This window comes from Salmo salar, chromosome 15, assembly GCF_965601325.2.
Source record: "Salmo salar chromosome 15, fSalSal1, whole genome shotgun sequence".
Classification (NCBI taxonomy): domain Eukaryota; kingdom Metazoa; phylum Chordata; class Actinopteri; order Salmoniformes; family Salmonidae; genus Salmo; species Salmo salar.
Window position 1 is genome coordinate 8,603,998 of NC_138305.1, and position 21,940 is coordinate 8,625,937.

The window sequence follows — 21,940 nt, forward strand, 5'->3', positions numbered from 1 at the left end:
CTCTCACTAACCCTACTCTCTCTCTCTCTAACCCCACTCTCTCTCTCTCTCTCTCTCTCCCTAACCCCACTCTCTCTCTCTCTCTCCCTAACCCCACTCTCTCTCTCTCTCCCTAACCCCACTCTCTCTCTCTCTCCCTAACCCCACTCTCTCTCTCTCCCTAACCCCTCTCTCTCTCTCTCTCTCCCCTAACCCCACTCTCTCTCTCTCTCTCCCTAACCCCATCTCTCTCTCTCTCTCTCTCTCCCTAACCCCACTCTCTCTCTCTCTCTCTCTCTCTCCCTAACCCCTCTCTCTCTCCCTAACCCCACTCTCTCTCTCTCTCTCCCTAACCCCACTCTCTCTCTCCCTAACCCCACTCTCTCTCTCTCTCTCCCTAACCCCACTCTCTCTCTCTCTCCCTAACCCCACTCTCTCTCTCCCTAACCCCTCTCTCTCTCTCTCTCCCCTAACCCCACTCTCTCTCTCTCTCCCCTAACCCCACTCTCTCTCTCTCTCTCTCTCTCCCTAACCCCACTCTCTCTCTCTCTCTCTCTCTCTCCCTAACCCCTCTCTCTCTCCCTAACCCCACTCTCTCTCTCTCTCTCCCTAACCCCACTCTCTCTCTCCCTAACCCCACTCTCTCTCTCTCTCTCTCCCTAACCCGACTCTCGCTCTCCCTAACCCCACTCTCTCTCTCTCTCTCGCTCTCCCTAACCCCACTCTCTCTCTCTCGCTCTCCCTAACCCCACTCTCTCTCGCTCTCCCTAACCCCACTCTCTCTCGCTCTCCCTAACCCCACTCTCTCTCTCTCCCTAACCCTACTCTCTCTCGCTCTCCCTAACCCTACTCTCTCCCGCTCTCCCTAACCCTACTCTCTCCCGCTCTCCCTAACCCCACTCTCTCCCGCTCTCCCTAACCCCACTCTCTCCCCGCTCTCCCTAACCCCACTCTCTCTCGCTCTCCCTAACCCCACTCTCTCTCCCGCTCTCCCTAACCCCACTCTCTCCCGCTCTCCCTAACCCCTACTCTCTCCCGCTCTCCCTAACCCTACTCTCTCCCGCTCTCCCTAACCCTACTCTCTCCCGCTCTCCCTAACCCTACTCTCTCCCGCTCTCCCTAACCCTACTCTCTCCCGCTCTCCCTAACCCTACTCTCTCCCGCTCTCCCTAACCCTACTCTCATCCCTCACCCTACTCTCCCTCACCCCACTCTCTCTCTCTCTCTCTCACTAACCCTACTCTCTCTCTCACTAACCCTACTCTCTCCCGCTCTCCCTAACCCTACTCTCTCCCTGACCCCACTCTATCCCTCACCCTACTCTCCCTCACCCCACTCTCTCTCTCTCCCTAACCCCACTCTCTCCCTCTCTCCCTAACCCTACTCTCTCCCTAACCCTACTCTCTCCCTCTCTCCCTAACCCTACTCTCTCCCTCTCTCCCTCACCCCACTCTCTCTCTCTCCCTCACCCCACTCTCTCCCTAACCCTACTCTCTCCCGCTCTCCCTAACCCTACTCTATCCCTCACCCTACTCTCCCTCACCCCACTCTCTCTCTCCTCACTAACCCTACTCTCTCTCTCCCTAACCCTACTCTCTCCCGCTCTCCCTAACCCCTACTCTCTCCCTCACCCCACTCTCTCTCTCCCCCTAACCCTACTCTCTCCCTAACCCTACTCTCCCTCTCTCCCTAACCTCTCTCTCTCTCTCTCTCTCTCTCTCTCTCTAACCCCTCTCTCTCTCTCTCCCTAACCCCCTCTCTCCCTAACCCCACTCTCTCTCTCTCTCCCTAACCCCACTCTCTCTCTCTCTCTCTCCCTAACCCCACTCTCTCTCTCTCCCTAACCCCACTCTCTCTCTCTCTCTCCCTAACCCCACTCTCTCTCTCTCTCTCTCCCTAACCCCACTCTCTCTCTCTCTCTCTAACCCCACTCTCTCTCTCTCTCTCTCCCTAACCCCACTCTCTCTCTCTCTCTCTCCCTAACCCCACTCTCTCTCTCTCTCCCTAACCCCACTCCTCTCTCTCTCTCTCTCTCTCCCTAACCCCACTCTCTCTCTCTCTCTCTCTCTCTCCCTAACCCCACTCTCTCTCTCTCTCTCTCTCTCTCTCTCCCTAACCCCTCTCTCTCTCTCTCTCTCTCTCTCTCCCTAACCCCACTCTCTCTCTCTCTCTCTCCCTAACACCACTCTCTCTCTCTCTCCCTAACACCACTCTCTCTCTCTCTCTCTCCCTCTCCCTAACCCCATCTCTCTCTCTCTCTCTCCCTAACCCCACTCTCTCTCTCTCTCTCTCCCTAACCCCATCTCTCTCGCTCTCCCTAACCCCACTCCCTCCCGCTCTCCCTAACCCCACTCTCTCCCGCTCTCCCTAACCCCACTCTCTCCCCGCTCTCTCTCTCTCTCCCTAACCCCTCTCTCTCTCTCTCTCTCTCTCTCCCTACCCTACTCTACTCTCTCTCTCTCTCTCTCCCTAACCCCACTCTCTCTCTCTCTCTCTCTCCTAACCCCACTCTCTCTCTCTCTCTCTCTCTCCCTAACCCCACTCTCTCTCTCTCTCTCTCCCTAACCCCACTCTCTCTCTCTCTCTCCCTAACCCCACTCTCTCTCTCTCTCTCTCTCTCTACCACTCTCTCTCTCTCTCTCTCCCTAACACCACTCTCTCTCTCTCTCTCTCTCTCTACCCCACTCTCTCGCTCTCCCTAACCCCACTCTCTCCCGCTCTCCCTAACCCCACTCTCTCCCGCTCTCCCTAACCCCACTCTCTCCCCGCTCTCCCTAACCCCACTCTCTCCCGCTCTCCCTAACCCCACTCTCTCTCGCTCTCCCTAACCCCACTCTCTCCTCGCTCTCCCTAACCCCACTCTCTCTCTCTCTCACTAACCCTACTCTCTCTCTCTCACTAACCCTACTCTCTCCCGCTCTCCCTAACCCTACTCTCTCCCTGACCCCACTCTATCCCTCACCCTACTCTCCCTCACTCCACTCTCTCTCTCTCCCTAACCCCACTCTCTCCCTCTCTCCCTTAACCCTACTCTCTCCCTCTCTCCCTAACCCTACTCTCTCCCTCTCTCCCCTCACCCCACTCTCTCTCTCCCTCACCCCACTCTCTCCCTAACCCTACTCTCTCCCGCTCTCCCTAACCCTACTCTCTCCCGCTCTCCCTAACCCTACTCTATCCCTCACCCTACTCTCCCTCACCCCACTCTCTCTCTCTCACTAACCCTACTCTCTCTCTCCCTAACCCTACTCTCTCCCGCTCTCCCTAACCCTACTCTCTCCCTCACCCCACTCTCTCTCTCTCCCTAACCCTACTCTCTCCCTAACCCTACTCTCCCTCACCTCTCTCTCTCTCTCTCTCTCTCTCCCTCTCTCTCTCTCTCTCCCACCCCTCTCTCTCTCTCTCCCTAACCCCTCTCTCTCTCTCTCTCTTCCCTCTAACTCTCTCTCTCTCTAACCCTCTCTCTCTCCCTAACCCCACTCTCTCTCCCTAACCCCACTCTCTCCCTCTCTCCCTAACCCCACTCTCTCCCTCTCTCCCTAACCCCACTCTCTCCCTCTCTCCCTAACCCCACTCTCTCTCTCTCTCTCCCCTAACCCCACTCTCTCTCTCTCTCTCTCCCTACTACTCTCTCTCTCTCTCTCTCTCTCTCTCTCTCCCTAACCCCACTCTCTCTCTCTCTCCCTAACCCCACTCTCTCTCTCTCTCTCCCTAACCCCACTCTCTCTCTCTCTCCCTAACCCCACTCTCTCTCTCTCTCTCCTAACCCCACTCTCTCTCTCTCTCCCTAACCCCACTCTCTCTCTCTCTCTCTCCCTAACCCCACTCTCTCTCTCTCTCTCCCTAACCCCACTCTCTCTCTCTCTCTCCCTAACCCCACTCTCTCTCTCTCTCTCTCCCTAACCCCACTCTCTCTCTCTCTCTCTCCCCTAACCCCACTCTCTCTCTCTCTCTCTCTCCCTAACCCCACTCTCTCTCTCTCTCTCTCTCCCTAACCCCACTCTCTCTCTCTCTCTCTCCCCTAACCCCACTCTCTCTCTCTCTCTTCTCCCTAACCCCACTCTCTCTCTCTCTCTCTCTCTCTCCCTAACCCCACTCTCTCTCTCTCTCTCCCTAACCCCACTCTCTCTCTCTCTCTCTCCCTAACCCCACTCTCTCTCTCTCTCTCCCTAACCCTACTCTCTCCCTAACCCTACTCTCTCCCTAACCCTACTCTCTCCCTAACCCTACTCTTCTCCCTAACCCTACTCTCTCCCTAACCCTACTCTCTCTCCCTAACCCTACTCTCTCCCCTAACCCTACTCTCTCTCCCTACTCTCTCTCCCTACTCTCTCCAACCCTACTCTCTCCCCCTCTCCCTACTCTCTCCCCTCTCCCTACCTCTCCCCCCTCCCTACTCTCCCCCTAACCCTACTCTCTCCCCCTAACCCTACTCTCTCCCCCTCTCCCTACTCTCTCCCCCTCTCCCCAACCCTACTCTCTCCCCAACCCTACTCTCTCCCTCTCTCTCTCCCTAACCCCACTCTCTCTCTCTCTCTCCCTAACCCCACTCTCTCTCTCTCTCTCTCCCCCTAACCCCACTCTCTCTCTCTCTCTCCCTAACCCCACTCTCTCTCTCTCTCCCTAACCCTACTCTCTCTCTCTCCCTAACCCTACTCTCTCCCTACTCTCTCCCTACTCTCTCCCTCTCTCCCCTAACCCTACTCTCTCTCCCTACTCTCTCCCTCTCTCCCTAACCCTACTCTCTCCCTCTCTCCCTAACCCTACTCTCTCCCTAAACCTACTCTCTCCCCCTCTCCCTAACCCTACTCTCTCCCTAACCCTACTCTCTCCTACTCTCCCTAACCCTACTCTCTCCCCCTCTCCCTAACCCTACTCTCTCCCCCTCTCCCTAACCATACTCTCCCCTAACCCTACTCTCTCTAACCCTACACTCTCCCCCTAACCTTACACTCTCCCCCTAACCCTACACTCTCTCTATGTTGAAAGTGCTATGCTTGAGGGTGTCCTCAAATACCTGGGGTCTGACTCTGGTGTGAAACAAGCAAATGCAACAAGTGTCTGATGTTGCCTTTGTAGGATGTGTTCAACACGTAGGAATAGTTAGATTACAATCCCTCAGACTCATGGAGCAGAAAAGCAGGTTTGGTTGGTTCCGACCTACTGCTAAAGGCACTGTTCTACTTCCCCGTTCTGCTCTGTTCTGTTCTGTTGGTGGGGCTTGGGAGGAAGCATAGCTTAGGCCTACATTAGCTCACTTCCAATATAGCTGGGAGTATTTTGCCTACACAAATATGAATGGTATTGTTGACATACAGTGTAGGGTTGAATCATTCTGGAAACTTGGTTTTTTATTAATTTAAATGTAACTTTTATTTAACCGTTATTTAACTAGGCAAGTCAGTTAAGAACAAATTCTTATTTACAATGACGGTCTAACCCCGGCTAAACCCGGACGATGCTGTGCCAATTGCGCGCTGCCCTATGGGACACCCAATCACGGCCGGATGTGATGCAGCCTGGATTCGAACCAGGTACTGCACATCGACGGGACAGTAGTGGAGAAGCTGGAAAGTTTTAAAAGTTCCTCGGCGTACACATCACAGACAAACTGAAATGGTCCACCCACACAGACAGCGTGGTGAAGAAGGCTCAAAAGTGCCTCTTCAACCTCAGGAGGCTGAAGAAATTCGGCTTGTCACCTAAAACCCTGACATACTTTAACAGATGCACAATCGAGAGCACCCTGTCGGGCTGTATCACCGCCTGGTACGGCAACTGCTCCGCCCACAACCGCAAGGCTCTCCAGAGGGTAGTGAGGGCTGCACAACGCATCACCGGGGGCAAACTACCTGCCCTCCAGGACACCAACACCACCCGATGTCACAGGAAGGCCAAAAAGCTCATCAAGGACAACAAGGACAACAACCACCCGAGCCACTGCCTGTTCACCCCGCTATCATCCAGAAGGCGAGGTCAGTACAGGTGCATCAAAGCTGGGACCGAGAGACAGAAGCTGTTTTTCAATCTCAAGTCCATCAGACTGTTAAACAGCCATCACTAACATTGAGTGGCTGCTGCCAACATACTGACTCAAATCTCTAGCGACTTTAATAATTAAAAATGGGATGTAATAAATGTATCACTAGCCACTTTAAACAATGCCACTTTATACACTGCTCAAAAAAATAAAAGGGAACACTTAAACAACACAATGTAACTCCAAGTCAATCACACTTCTGTGAAATCAAACTGTCCAAATAGGAAGCAACACTGATTGACAATACATTTCACATGCTGTTGTGCAAATGGAATAGACAACAGGTGGAAATTATAGGCAATTAGCAAGACACCCCCAAGAAAGGAGTGGTTCTGCAGGTGGGGACCACAGACCACTTCTCAGTTCCTATGCTTCCTTGCTGATGTTTTGGTCACTTTTGAATGCTGGCAGTGCTTTCACTCTAGTGGTAGCATGAGACGGAGTCTACAACCCACACAAGTGGCTCAGGTAGTGGAGCTCATCCAGGATGGCACATCAATGCGAGCTGTGGCAATAAGGTTTGCTGTGTCTGTCAGCGTAGTGTCCAGAGCATGGAGGCGCTACCAGGAGTCAGGCCAGTACATCAGGAGACGTGGAGGAGGCCAACAACCCAGCAGCAGGACCGCTACCTCTGCCTTTGTGCAAGGAGGAGCAGGAGAAGCACTGCCAGAGCCCTGCAAAATGACCTCCAGCAGGCCACAAATGTGCATGTGTCTGCTCAAACGGTCAGAAACAGACTCCATGAGGGTGGTATGAGGGTCCGACGTCCACAGGTGGGGGTTGTGCTTACAGCCCAACACCGTGCAGGATGTTTGGCATTTGCCAGAGAACACCAAGATTGGCAAATTTGCCACTGGCGCCCTGTGCTCTTCACAGATGAAAGCAGGTTCACACTGAGCACGTGACAGACGTGACAGAGTCTGGAGACACCGTGGAGAACATTCTGCTGCCTACAACATCCTCCAGCATGACCGGTTTGGCGGTGGGTCAGTTATGGTGTGGGGTGGCATTTCTTTGGGGGGCCGCACAGCCATCCATGTGCTCGCCAGAGGTAGCCTGACTGCCATTAGGTACCGAGATGAGATCCTCAGACCCCTTGTGAGACCATATGCTGGTGCGGTTGGCCCTGGGTTCCTCCTAATGCAAGACAATGCTAGACCTCATGTGGCTGGAGTGTGTCAGCAGTTCCTGCAAGAGGAAGGCATTGATGCTATGGACTGGCCCGCCCGTTCCCCAGACCTGAATCCAATTGAGCACATCATGTCTCGCTCCATCCACCAACGCCACGTTGCACCACAGACTGTCCAGGAATTGGCGGATGCTTTAGTCCAGGTCTGGGAGGAGATCCCTCAGGAGACCATCCGCCACCTCATCAGGAGCATGCCCAGGCGTTGTAGGGAGGTCATACAGGCACGTGGAGGCCACACACTACTGAGCCTCATTTTGACTTGTTTTAAGGACATTACATCAAAGTTGGATCAGCCTGTAGTGTGGTTTTCCACTTTAATTTTGAGTGCGACTCCAAATCCAGACCTCCATGCGTTGATAAATTGGATTTCCATTGATTATTTTTGTGTGATTTTGTTGTCAGCACATTCAACTATGTAAAGAAAAAAGTATTTAATAAGATTATTTCTTTCATTCAGATCTAGGATGTGTTGTTTAAGTGTTCCCTTTATTTTTTGAGCAGTATAATGTTTACATAACCTACATTAGTCATCTCATATGTATATACTGTACTCTATACCATCTACTGCATCTTGCCTATGCCGTTCGGCCATCGCTCATTCATATATTTATATGTACATATTCTTATTCATTCCTTTACACTTGTGTGTATAAGGTAGTTGTGAAATTGTTAGGTTATATTACTTGTTAGATATTACTGCACGGTCGGAACTAGAAGCACAAGCATTTCGCTACACTCGCATTAACATCTGCTAACCATGTGTATGTGACCAATAAAATTTGATTTGATTTGCAGTGACACCTCTAGAACTGAGATGCAGTGCCTTAGACCACTACACTACTCGGGAGCACAAAGGATTCCCTCACAGTCTATTCCCTCCTTGTTACAGAAGTCATCCTCCCAACTAGGATTTCTGATAAAAACAGGGAATTATGGGAATTTGGGTAAGTTTTAGAATATCCGCAACTCTACACATGCTGTCACATTGTGATGTTGCTGCTCAGGGACTCCCAGGGGGAGGGAGTGAAACTATCCTCACCTTTCAGGCATGCAGCCAACCTTCCTGCATGACTCTGCCCCGGGATTTGGTTTCATTTAGTGAACTCAGTCACCATGAGTAATGGCCTCTGTCAAAATAAAAGAGCTGGGATTGGTCTGACCCCGACAGGAAGACCTTTCATTGGCCAATCATCAAGAGAACGTAAATACACTGACATTGCACTCTGTTGTCTGCTCTCTCACATAGACCTCACAAGAAACAGGAAATGTCTGTTTTTGCAATAGAGGTCTAATGGTCCTTTCTCCATGTGTAACAAACCAATTTTTTTTATGTAACCTTTATTTAACTAGGCAAGTCAGGTAAGAACAAATTCTTATTTACAATGACGGTCTACCCCCGGCCAAACCCGGACGATGCTGGGCCAATTGTGCGCCGCCCTATGGGACTCCCAATCACGGCCGGTTGTGATACAGCCTGGAATCGAACCAGGGTGTCTGTAGTGTCTTAGACCGCTGCGCCCTAATGATTATATATTGGTTTGGTGTTTGTGTAAAGTTTGACGACCCTGCAGGAAATAGTTACCTTCTCCTAGGAAATGCATCTTATTCAAGTCCACTGTATTTCAGACCTTACATACAGATTTTCATTATAATCTATTCTACTCCAGACTCCACAAGAAAACAAGGAAATGTCTGTTTTTGCAATAGAAGTGCAATGGGTCCCTTCTCAACGCCATGTGCAGCAAAAGCTAACATCTTTCACTTTAAAAAGAGAAACTGACAGCGTTTAAACTACTTTTGCAGATATGAAACAAAAAGAAAAATCAGTCAAAGATATTAATATGCTTCAAAACCAAATTTATCAAGAGGGTTCTATGTGACTCAACTTTCCATGACATAGAGTAAGGAATTGTTGGCAGAATAGATGGATGCAGTTCAATGCATTATTTAATATAATAATTCACCAATACATTTCTTGGTAGTACAACAACAACAACAAAATTGCTATCAGGTTGTAAATCACAGCCGGTCTGGTACACTGTTTGCTGCCTCCAGCCATTCGGATGCACTGTTTTGGTTTAAATGACTGTAAACTAAGGCTGGGAATGTCAATACAATCTGACTTGCAAGGGCAAGGATGACAAGTCAGTCATAACGTGGCCAAACACAAAGCCCCGCGGGATAAAAAAATAAAAAAGGACACAAGTGAGTCATGTACTTTTATGAAATTACAGCCTGATGCGCTTGCGTCGGTGAATTCAACTTCAATTGACCCAAACTTTCGCGTGTCCTGTTTACAGCGCGGAGTGGAGGGAAAGTGTACAGAAGAAAAACAAAAAATGGCCAGTTTGGGTCGCAGTTTTACTTTTTTTTTGTAAAAACCAAATAGGCTGTCTGGCCCACGATTTCGTTAGGATTTTTTTTCAATTCGGCCTTGTGCACTGTTTGAGTTTGACACCCCATGGCTAGCGTATCTATTTATGCAGCTAGCTATTTATTTAGCAAGCTAAAAACACAGAGCCTAACATTAACAAGCTAGTTGCTGGGAGGATGTCATATCTTCGGATATCTTTTACGGTGGCTACAGCTAGAGATGCAGGGGTCATTTGGTAAGAGGACTCCTGTGGTGTTTTTACATATTTACAGAAATCCATTCAGGTGAATGTGTTCTAATGATCTAAAGTCACGCTGTTGTTACTTCCTGTAAACACACAGTCCAGTTCATAGTGAATGATGGCAGGTCTACTTCCTGTAAACACACAGTCCAGTTCATAGTGAATGATGACAGGCCCTACTTCCTGTAAACACACAGTCCAGTTCAATTTGACAGGCCCTACTTCCTGTAAACACAGTCCAGTTCAAAGAGAATTAAGGCAGGTCCTACTTCCTGTTAACACACAGTCCAGTTCAAAGTGAATGATGGCAGGCCCGTGTGGCAAACGAGTTATTTGCATATACAGTGCATTCGGAAAGTATTCAGACCCCTTGACTTTTTCCACATTACAGCCTTATTCTGAAATGGAATACATTGATGGGGGGAAACATTCTTAAATGAAACAAGTTTGGAACAACCAAGAACCCGATAGTCACTATGACAGAGCTCCTCTGTGGAGATGGGAGAACCTTCCGGAAGGACAACGATCTCTGCAGCGCCACCGATCAGGCCTTTAGGGTAGAGCTCCAGACAGAAGCCACTCCGCAGTAAAAAAAGGTACATGACAGCCCACTTGGAGTTTGCCAAAAGGCACTTAAAGGACTCTCAGACCATGAGAAACAAGATTCTCTGGTCTGATGAAACCAAGATGAAACTATTTGGCCTGAATGCCAAGCGTCACGTCTGGAGGAAAGGTGCTTCAACAAAGTACTGTGTAAATGGTCTGAATACTTATGTAAATGCAATATCACTATTTTTGCTTTGTCATTATGGGGTATTGTGTGTAGATTTATTAAAAATATATATATTTTTTTCGAATCAATTTTAGAATAAGGCTGTAACGTAACAAAATGTGGAAAAAGTCAAGGGGTCTGAATACTTTCCGAATGCTTTGTATATATGGGGCAATTTAGCAATTTGGATTTGTTATCTGTAATGGTTATGATCTGTTGGCATATAGATAAATGCAAACATATTTTTTTTCTAGTGTCGGGCATTGTGTTAAAAACAATATTATATTTTTTCCATTCGAGAACTCCAGATAAAACAATTGCGAGTACTCTAACAGTCCAAAAATGTAAAACGCCCATCCCTATGTCTGAACGATGAGCTGTATGTTTGATGTTGGTTTGAGGTTTGTGTAAAATGTACAAGCTTGTGAAAAACAATTTCCTGCTCAGAGGACAATAAATCTATTATATTCTACAGTATTCTGTCCAGACATACCACAGACAGACTTGTGCATGAAGTAAGGAAAACATGCTGACATTCCCTAAAATAAGTTCTCCCCCCCACTACCCATTCTTCTTCTTGGCAATATCTCTGCTCCACTGCTGAAGTTTAACCCAGATCCACAGAATCTCTAACGCAGAACAGATGAATACAGATACACATACAAACGAGAGAGAGAGAGAGAGAGAGAGAGAGAGAGAGAGAGAGAGAGAGAGAGAGAGAGAGAGAGAGAGAGAGAGAGACAGTGAGAGGCTGTACTTTCTCCCACACCGAGAGAACAAGAGAGACTTACCAGCTATTTCTTTTTACAAAATTGAAAACAAAAACATTTTGAAAACAAAACCAGAAAAGGAGAAAATCCAGTATCTTTGTGCCATATTAGTTTCATAATATGTAGCAGCTGCCACACCCGTAGAGCCAGCCAGTGGAATGACCAACCACAGAATAAACATTGCTTCCTGTGTCTGTCACCATTTCATTATTGTCCTCATTCATTTCTTACTCTAGTGTCCTGTTAATTGTTACTCTAGTGTCCTGTTAATTGTTACTACTCAATGAGTATTATTATTTTTCCCTGTGCTGAATTCAACTCTGCTGACTTGCCTAGTTAAATAAAAGGTTAAATAAATACAATAATAAAAAAATAAAAAATAAAAAAAAATAGAAAAAACTCCACTCTGCCCGGGGCCAAACTCCACTCTGCCCGGGGCCAAACTGTGATGTCCATACTTGTGAAATATAGACATCTATGATTGGTACAGATTTGGTCTGGATCAACCAAATGTGATCTTGTTTTGGGGGCATTAGAATAATAACCAGTGTGTAGTAATAATAATTCCCAAAACATGCAAAGGAAGAACATTAAACATTCCTACCTATTTAGACTACATCACCATGAACAGAACGACACTCAGAATGATGCATTCCTCTATAGTACAGATCAAGGACCCATGATGTCAATGTTACCGTCATTCTGTTACCGGGTCTTAAACCACTTCACTTCCTGTAGTAAAATAACCCAAAAGAGAGTCAAGGTGTCATATCATAGCTCTTATTGCAGACATCTTTGAATCTTGAAAAATGGAAAAGATAGTTTTTCGAAAACGTGGTCACATAAACGGTCACATTTACTGTCATTCTGTTACCAAACTTTGCATCTACCTTTCTAAATACACACACACACACACACACACACACACACACACACACACACACACACACACACACACACACACACACACACACACACACACACAGTACAAGTCGAAAGTTTACATACACTTAGGTTGGAGTCATTAAAAAACTCGTTTTTTTCAACCACTCCACAAATGTTTTGTTAACAAACTATAGTTTTGGCAAGTCGGTTAGGACATCTACTTTGTGAATGACAAGTAATTTTTCAAACAATTATTTACAGACAGATTATTTCACTTACTGTATCACAATTCCAGTGGGTCAGAAGTTTACATACACTAAGCTGACTGTTCCTTTAAACAGCTAATTGCTTCTGATAGGCTAATTGACATCATTTGAGTCAATTGGAGGTGTACCTGTGGATGTATTTCAAGGCCTACCTTCAAACTCAGTGCCTCTTTGCTTGACATCATGGGAAAATCTAAAGAAATCAGCCAAGACCTCAGAAAAAAAATTGGAGACCTCCACAAGTCTGGTTCATCCTTGGGAGCAATTTCCAAACACTTGAAGGTACCACGTTCATCTGTACAAACAATAGTACGCAACTATAAACACCATGGGACCACACAGCCGTCATATCGCTCAGGAAGGAGACAAGTTCTGTCTCCTAGAGATAAACGTAATTTGGTGAGAAAAGTGCAAATCAATCCCAGAACAACAGCAAAGGACCTTGTGAAGATGCTGGAGGAAACAGGTACAAAACTATCTATATCCACAGTAAAACGAGTCCTATATCGACATAACCTGAAAGGCCGCTCAGCAAGGAAGAAGCCACTGCTCCAAAACCACCATAAAAAAGCCAGACTATGGTTTGCAACTGCACATGGGGACAAACAAAGATCGTACTTTTTGGAGAAATGTCCTCTGGTCTGCTGAAACAAAAATAGAACTGTTTGGACATAATGACCATCATTTTGTTTGGAGGAAAGAGGGGGAGGCTTGCAAGCCGAAGAACACCATCCCAACCGTGAAGCACGGGGGCGGCAACATCATGTTGTGGGGGTGCTTTGCTGCAGGAGGGACTGGTGCACTTCACAAAGTAGATGGCATCATGAGGGAGGAAAATTATGTGGATATATTGAAGCAACATCTCAAGACATCAGTCAGGAAGTTAAAGCTTGGTCGCAAATGGGTCTTCCAAATGGACAATGACCCCAAGCATACTTCCAAAGTTGTGGCAAAATGGCTTAATGACAACAAAGTCAAGATATTGGAGTGCCCATCACAAAGCCCTGACCTCAATCATATAGAAAATCTGTGGGCAGAACTGAAAAAGTGTGTGTGAGCAAGGAGGCCTACAAACCTGACTCAGTTACACCAGCTCTGTCAGGAGAAATGGGCCAAAATTCACCCAACTTATTCTGGGAAGCTTGTGGAAGGCTACCCAAAACGTTTGACCCACGTTAAACAATTTAATGGCAATGCTACCAAATACTAATTGAGTGTATGTAAACTTCTGACCCACTGGGAATGTGATGAAAGAAATAAAAGCTGAAATAAATCACTCTACTATTATTCTGACATTTCACATTCTTAAAATAAAGTGGTGATCTTAACTAACCTAAGACAGGGAATGTTTACTACGATTAAATGTCAGGAATTATGAAAAACTGAGTTTAAATGTATTTGGCTAAGGTGTTTGTAAACTTCCGAATTCAACTGTGTGCGCGCGCACACACACACACACACACACACACACACACACACACACACACCACACACACACACACACACACACACACACACACACACACACACACACACACATATATATACACACACATTCAAAGGTCTTTCTAAATTTTTTACATTATAGAATAGTTGTGAAGACATCAAAACTATGAGATAACAAATATTGGATGATGTACTACCCCCAAAAAAAGAGTGTTAAACAAATCAAAATATATTTTATATATGAGATTCTTCAAATAGCCACCCTTTGCCTTGATGACAACTCCTCAGTAAAAGGCTAGCTAGCTAGCTAGCATCAGCAGCAGTCACATATTGGCTACCTAGCAACATGACATCAATTCTAATTTCTGGAGGCAGTGGAAACGCACTTTGAGCTAGCCCTCCCAAGGCCAGCCCAACCTAGGTGGACTTCAAAGTGCCAATGGAAAAAGGGGCTCAATTCCATCATGGTTTGTGGAAATGAATGCTGGTTTTTTTTGGTAGTTTTTTTGAGGGAGCGGGGGAATAAATGCCTTAAATAAGGTCAGAGGTAAACACAGATCTTATACGTTTAGTTCTATGAGATAATCATCAGCTAACGTCACTTTTTTGGTGAAATGATGAAGCATTTATGGAATAAAAAAAATGCATAAAGCACATAAAACTGTGACTCAGTTGGTAGAGCATGGTGTTTGCAATGCCAGGGTTGTGGGTTCGATTCCCACGGGGGGCCAGTAGAAAAAATGTTTTCTTAAAAATGCATGAAATGTACGAAATGTATGCATTCAACTACTGTAAGTCGCTCTGGATAACAGCGTCTGCTAAATGACTAAAATTTAAAAAATAATTTAAAAAAAGCTTCATAATTAATAAAAAAGGTTATGTTCAATGACTGCTATGATCTCCTGAGCCTGTGTTAACCTCAGACTTTTATTTTTCACGTTTATCCCAAACCCCTATTCTTTCACCACAGGAATGGCTGAAAGAATCAGAGGTAACTCATTGCCTGGTTGTAGGACTACAAGCTGGCGAGATCTATGGAATATATTTTTTTGCAAATCACAGCACATATTGATGGGTATATTTCCTGCTTTTACTTCCTGCTTTGCTCCTCGCAATGGCTGCCATTCCACCCATTATGTCCTCATTGACTTGAATGGGGACACCCGTTCTCTTCCTTCTATTTCTACTGCAGCACATGCAGGCTGAGCAAAGGAGAAAACATGTTTAAAAAAGAAAAAACATTTATATTTATATATAAAAAAATATTTATATTTTTTTCTAAAACATGTTTTGCTATTCAAATGGTTATTGCGTTGATCGTGGTAATTTGGCTGGCCAATTACCGTCATCCAAAGTTCCATGACCGTCACAGCCCTTGATACTACTGTAGGTCACGGGTGATAGACTGACTGGCTTTCCTGGCAAACCCTGTGGCAATTTCTGTTGTTTCCAGGCTTTATACATGGGTCATGCACCACAATGACTGCACACACACAACCAGACGTGAAAACACAACGCATCAGCTAAACCACAGCCTGCCTCCCATATGACTCAGCAGTCAAATGAAACCTGTGTATGTGTGTGTGTAAGGGAGGACTTATGGTGTGAGTCAACACCCCCAACATAAACATTTCCCCATCACTCATGCAAAGCTGAAGTCCCCTCCTCTCAGTTATAATGGTGACGACTGCTGCAGAGCTGATGATACGGAGACTACAGCCACCATGACAGGTGGAGAAAAAGAATAAGCCTCAGGAGGGAGGTACCTTATCAGAAACAAAACATGAAGGCTCTTATTAAGCGAATGTATATTGTTGTTCCTGTCTGACAGCACATGGGTTTCAACAAAGTCATTTGATCCCTGATGAACCAATCCCTGATGAACCAATCCCTGATGAACCAATCCCTGATGAACCAATGTTGACACTTAGCTACACCCATTCAACTGTTATCGCACACAGATTTACAATCAGTGGAGCAATCAATCAATCAATCAATCAGCTGATTAGTGGAGTTACTAGGCCTGAGTTTAGTAGTATGGTGGCATTACCTTTCTGTACCGTGGATGATATCAGGGTAGTATGATGGCATTACCTTTCTGTACGTGGATGATATCAGGGTAGTATGGTGACATTACCTTTCTGTACCGTGGATGATATCAGGGTAGTATGGTGGCATTACATTTCTGTACCGTGGATGATATCAGGGTAGTATGGTGGCATTACCTTTCTGTACCGTGGATGATATCAGGGTAGTATGATGGCATTACCTTTCTGTACCGTGGATGATATCAGGGTAGTATGATGGCATTACCTTTCTGTACCGTGGATGATATCAGGGTAGTATGGTGACATTACCTTTCTGTACCGTGGATGATATCAGGGTAGTATGGTGACATTACCTTTCTGTACCGTGGATGATATCAGGGTAGTATGGTGACATTACCTTTATGTACCATGGATGATATCAGGGTAGTATGGTGGCATTACCTTTCTGTACGTGGATGATATCAGGGTAGTATGGTGACATTACCTTTATGTACCATGGATGATATCAGGGTAGTATAGTGGCATTACCTTTCTGTACCGTGGATGATATCAGGGTAGTATGATGGCATTACCTTTCTGTACCGTGGATGATATCAGGGTAGTATGATGGCATTACCTTTCTGTACCGTGGATGATATCAGGGTAGTATGGTGGCATTACCTTTCTGTACCGTGGATGATATCAGGGTAGTATGGTGGCATTACCTTTCTGTACCGTGGATGATATCAGGGTAGTATGGTGGCATTACCTTTCTGTACCGTGGATGATATCAGGGTAGTATGGTGGCATTACCTTTTTGTACCGTGGATGATATCAGGGTAGTATGATGGCATTACCTTTCTGTACCGTGGATGATATCAGGGTAGTATGGTGGCATTACCTTTCTGTACGTGGATGATATCAGGGTAGTTGGCCAGATGTCCCTGGTACAGCTGTAACAAATCCATTAACGGGTCCACATCTTGTCTTGGCTGCTCTGCAAAGTAGTCCCCAATAGCATCGTATGCCTCTCCAGTGTAAGCTATGGCCTGGTTCAACCCTACTGAATACGTCTGCTGGTCCAGCTCAAACGCTTGTCCCAGGACTTTAAACGCCTGCCCCACTTTCTGGTACTCTTTCTTAAACCCTGTGATCTGTTTCCGGGCGAACTCGTTGGTGGTGGCGTTGACTTGGACCACGCTGTCGTCCATTTTCTTAGTGAAAGCTTTGAAGCCGTCGATCTTGGACTCGACCTCGACCAGGTCCAGGGGGGGTCCGGAGGGCGTGGAGATAGTGAGGAAGAAGTTTGCCCCCACCATCTCGTCCTTCTCCGCCTTCCTCTTCCCCTGCTTCCATGACTTCTCGTCTGTGCTGTGGAAAATAATTAAAAACATGGGGTTTTCACAAAGCGTTTAAAAATGTTTTGTTTTACAGAGACAGTGAAGAACACGGTTCTCGTGGGCCAGATTCGTACCCATACCAACACAGGCCAAGCCTACATTGTGTGATCCGAATGGAAAGCAGTTACCACCAGACCATCCCCAGGCCACTACTGGCTAGAGCTTTTCAATGACCCAAAAGACGCTTTACGATAGCCTGAGTGCCAGTCTGTTTGTGCTATTATGACATCTCCATTGCTGCCCATTATCACGCTAAACACGCCAATTCTATGAGGAGTTGGCAAGAGAGCAAAAAAAAAAAAAAAGACTGGCACTCAGGCTAGCTTTACAGAGCAAAGAAACATGGAGAGGAGAGAGGGGATGGGGAAAGGTGAAGCCTACCTGTTGCAGGTGAGGAAGTGCTGAAAGACATCACACTTGGACAGGATCGGGTGGCTGGTCATGTGATTCATCCACCATATCAACCCCTTCCTCCTTTTAGAGATGAAGTCTTCCTCAAACCGTCCCGTGGCTTGTTTCTCTGGGATGTGGGGTACCGAGATGACAGGGAACTTCTCCACCAGCCTGGCATAGAGCCAGTCAAAGTGTTTATACCTCCTGTTTACCTGGGTCTGTGTGTGGGTGGGAGTCAACTTGTAGGCAATGTAACTCTTCATCCCTTTAAACTTGGTCTGCTTGGTGGGGTCGTCGATGGTACAGGCGAAAGGGTATGGGTTTTCCTGCCATTCTGGACCGTATTGTCCCGTTACAACACATATCTTATCCCCATCTTTTACAAAACCAGCTGCATCACCTAACACGAACGCTTCCCCTCCTGATTTCACAAATGTTGAAAACCTATTGAGGTTTCTACTGACCGTAGCAGAGCTCTTGGCTTGTTGAACGTTGCTACTTTTAGACGTAGACGTTGACACTCTGTATGTAGACGGTCCGTTGCCATCAAAATCCCCTTGGTAATTACCTCCGACAACCCCTGGTTCGTCAGCCACTGTCGAGCTGTCATCCCAGTCATCATCCCAGTCTTCGTCGCTTCCCTGGCTGGCTTGGTATCCGTGTTGCTGTTGTACTGGGACAGGCGGTGAGAACGCATTAAACCCGGGTGATGTTACCGATGTTTTGGACAAGTTGTCAGTTTGATTCTGGATTTTATAAGAAGAAGAAGAGGAGTCCCCGAAACCTCCGGTTGGTATATTGGCGTACCGTGATCCAGATGTGCTGCTGTTGTTAAACGTGGACGCAGTATCATTCTTCAGGATCTCGACGTAGGACGCTGGGATGAGACCTCTCTCTCCTTTACTGTTGGACCCTTCTAGCCATCCTTCGATATCCTGTTCGCTGTACAGACTCACTATTTCATTTTCTTTCACTGATATCTCACCGGGGTTTTCGGAATTGAAATCGTATAAAGCCCTCGCTTTGAGCGCCATAGTTCAAAACAACTGGAGCGCCTAACGCGCAATAAAAAATATAACCAGCAAACTCTCCCCCCAGCTGGGCTAGCCTATCCAAACTAACACAACTCTGTGTACGAAGTTAAAAAGGCACACTGCTTGTAAACTCCCACCGAAATATCCCTTCTTCCAACGACCTACACTATACAATCCAAATTTTATTTTGTTACCGTTCAAATGTGCAATAAAATCCTGTTGTTTCGTCCGGGTTTTTACCCTCCCCGTTAGATGTGTAGCCTGGTTAGTGCCTCTTGCTCTCCTCTCCTCGCAGACTCCCCTTCTCGGCGCAACAACCGCACATAATCAGTCCGAATAATCGAGGGTGGAGCTATGAGGATGATCAGATAACAGGCAACGTTAATCAAACGCCTATCTTTGCTTTTTTTAGTTGATGAGTGGGTGTGGAATTCCAGTTATGTGATGTGATTTTCTGTCACGTATCAATTCATAGATGTTATCAGACTCCTACTGTATTTACGTGTATTTATTTGTATTATCAGAATGTAGCATGAATGTAACAAAATAGTAAAAACAAAAACAAAACAAAAAATGATGTAAAAGATTTGAATAGCAATTTATCAATCTAGTAACATTGGTGATTATAATGTGACAATGTATCACTTTTTAAAATCACATTTGTATCTTCTTTGAAGTCTATATTTATAGTCTCAGTCAGCCCTAAATGTACAGAACATCTGTTCATACATGTCAGATATCATAAGAACTATATTATCAACTTCTCAATGACTGCCTAGTGACCAACCTCATATGTCTATTTACAATTTAAAGCAAATTGAACACTTAAATTATTATTTTTTAAATAAAGCATTTATACTGTTAAGTAATTCAATAACATTACTACCAATAACTTTATATAGCAAAGTAATACCAGATAGAAATGTATGGTTAGAGAAATATTTATAATTATATAATTCATTTCACAAAACATAATACAATCAATCACTTTTGTTAGCGCTACTGTACTATCTGGTCAGGTCACTGTTTGTACTTTAACTCACTTCCTTACCTAATCAATAGAGTAATAATCAATAGTCAATCATTAATAGTCCTTCTCCTCACTCTGTTTAGACTCCACCACCAGTATCCCAGCGTGACACAGCTGTTTAGACTCCACCACCAGTATCCCAGCGTGACACAGCTGTTTAGACTCCACCACCAGTATCCCAGCGTGACACAGCTGTTTAGACTCCACCACCAGTATCCCAGCGTGACACAGCTGTTTAGACTCCACCACCAGTATCCCAGCGTGACACAGCTGTTTAGACTCCACCACCAGTATCCCAGCGTGACACAGCTGTTTAGACTCCACCACCAGTATCCCAGCATGACACAGCTGTTTAGACTCCACCACCAGTATCCCCAGCATGACACAGCTGTTTAGACTCCACCACCAGTATCCCAGCGTGACACAGCTGTTTAGACTCCACCACCAGTATCCCAGCGTGACACAGCTGTTTAGACTCCACCACCAGTATCCCAGCATGACACAGCTGTTTAGACTCCACCACCAGTATCCCAGCGTGACACAGCTGTTTAGACTCCACCACCAGTATCCCAGCGTGACACAGCTGTTTAGACTCCACCACCAGTATCCCCAGCGTGACACAGCTGTTTAGACTCCACCACCAGTATCCCAGCGTGACACAGCTGTTTAGACTCCACCACCAGTATCCCAGCGTGACACAGCTGTTTAGACTCCACCACCAGTATCCCAGCGTGACACAGCTGTTTAGACTCCACCACCAGTATCCCAGCGTGACACAGCTGTTTAGACTCCACCACCAGTATCCCAGCGTGACACAGCTGTTTAGACTCCACCACCAGTATCCCCAGCATGACACAGCTGTTTAGACTCCACCACCAGTATCCCAGCGTGACACAGCTGTTTAGACTCCACCACCAGTATCCCAGCATGACACAGCTGTTTAGACTCCACCACCAGTATCCCCAGCATGACACAGCTGTTTAGACTCCACCACCAGTATCCCCAGCATGACACAGCTGTTTAGACTCCACCACCAGTATCCCCAGCATGACACAGCTGTTTAGACTCCACCACCAGTATCCCAGCATGACACAGCTGTTTAGACTCCACCACCAGTATCCCCAGCATGACACAGCTGTTTAGACTCCACCACCAGTATCCCAGCATGACACAGCTGTTTAGACTCCACCTGGGGGCCTGGGGTGAGGGCCTGGGGGTGGGGGCCTGGAGACCTGGGGTGAGGGCCTGGGGGTGAGGGCCTGGGGGTGGGGGCCTGGGGTGAGGGCCTGGGGGTGGAGGCCTGGAGGCCTGGGGTGGGGGCCTGGGGCGGTCTCAAGTCCTAATAGTAGGAGGGGATCAGACCTGCGTTCAAATTGCTATTTAAAATCTTTTCCAATACTTTTAGCATTTGCTTTAGCCTGCCTGGATTACCAGATGGACGGGGTTCGCCCTTTTGCAACTATTTTCTTTTGGTACCATTGGCCAGGCAAGTATTTGCAATGATTTCAAATAGTATTTGAACCCAGGTCTGGACCTGGTGGGGATATAAGAGGGCTGTTTTCAGAGCTGGCAGATATGCAGCAGGAGATCAGATTACATATGGACTCCGGGCCAGAGAGTCCCCTTAGAGATATAATCATCATTGGTCCTTGTAATAGCTTGTCATGATCAGAGAATCGTGGATCTTGTTTGTTTTGGGTGATGTCATGTGAATTGATCATTTGTCATGTTGACTTGTCATTTGACACCGTTGAGTTCACTACTAATGTAAACTGTCAACACAGTTAATAACTCATATGAGTCATGTTTCTTTACACACTAAATGTAATATATCCATTAGACTAACAAACAAACTAAATTCATTAATAAAACCCCAGACAAAATATAATATAACTATTTCTAAATGTTTTTGAGCTCAGCAAATGTGTTTCTCTGGAAAACAAATCATTAGTTTATTACAACAATATCACCCATTAAAAAGCCACCCATTACTAAGCCTTTTTTTTTTAATTTTCTCCTAAAATGACATACCTGAATCTAACTGCCTGTAGCTCAGGACCTGAAGCAAGGATATGCACATTCTTGATATCATTTTTG

General features: G+C 46.3%; 1 protein-coding gene across 1 annotated transcript in view; it reads right to left on the bottom strand.

Moving 5' to 3' along the window:
• Positions 1-19,139, bottom strand: part of LOC106570918 (sorting nexin-18) — a 35,474-nt gene extending 16,335 nt beyond the window's left edge. Inside the window, exons 1-2 of the mRNA XM_045695426.2 lie at positions 17,768-19,139; positions 16,888-17,357 (exon numbers count right to left, since the gene is read on the bottom strand). Of these exons, the coding sequence (XP_045551382.1) occupies positions 16,888-17,357; positions 17,768-18,813 (1,516 nt within the window). The 5' untranslated portion in view covers positions 18,814-19,139. The remainder of the gene's footprint in view (positions 1-16,887; positions 17,358-17,767) is intronic.
• Positions 19,140-21,940: the final 2,801 nt, after the last annotated feature.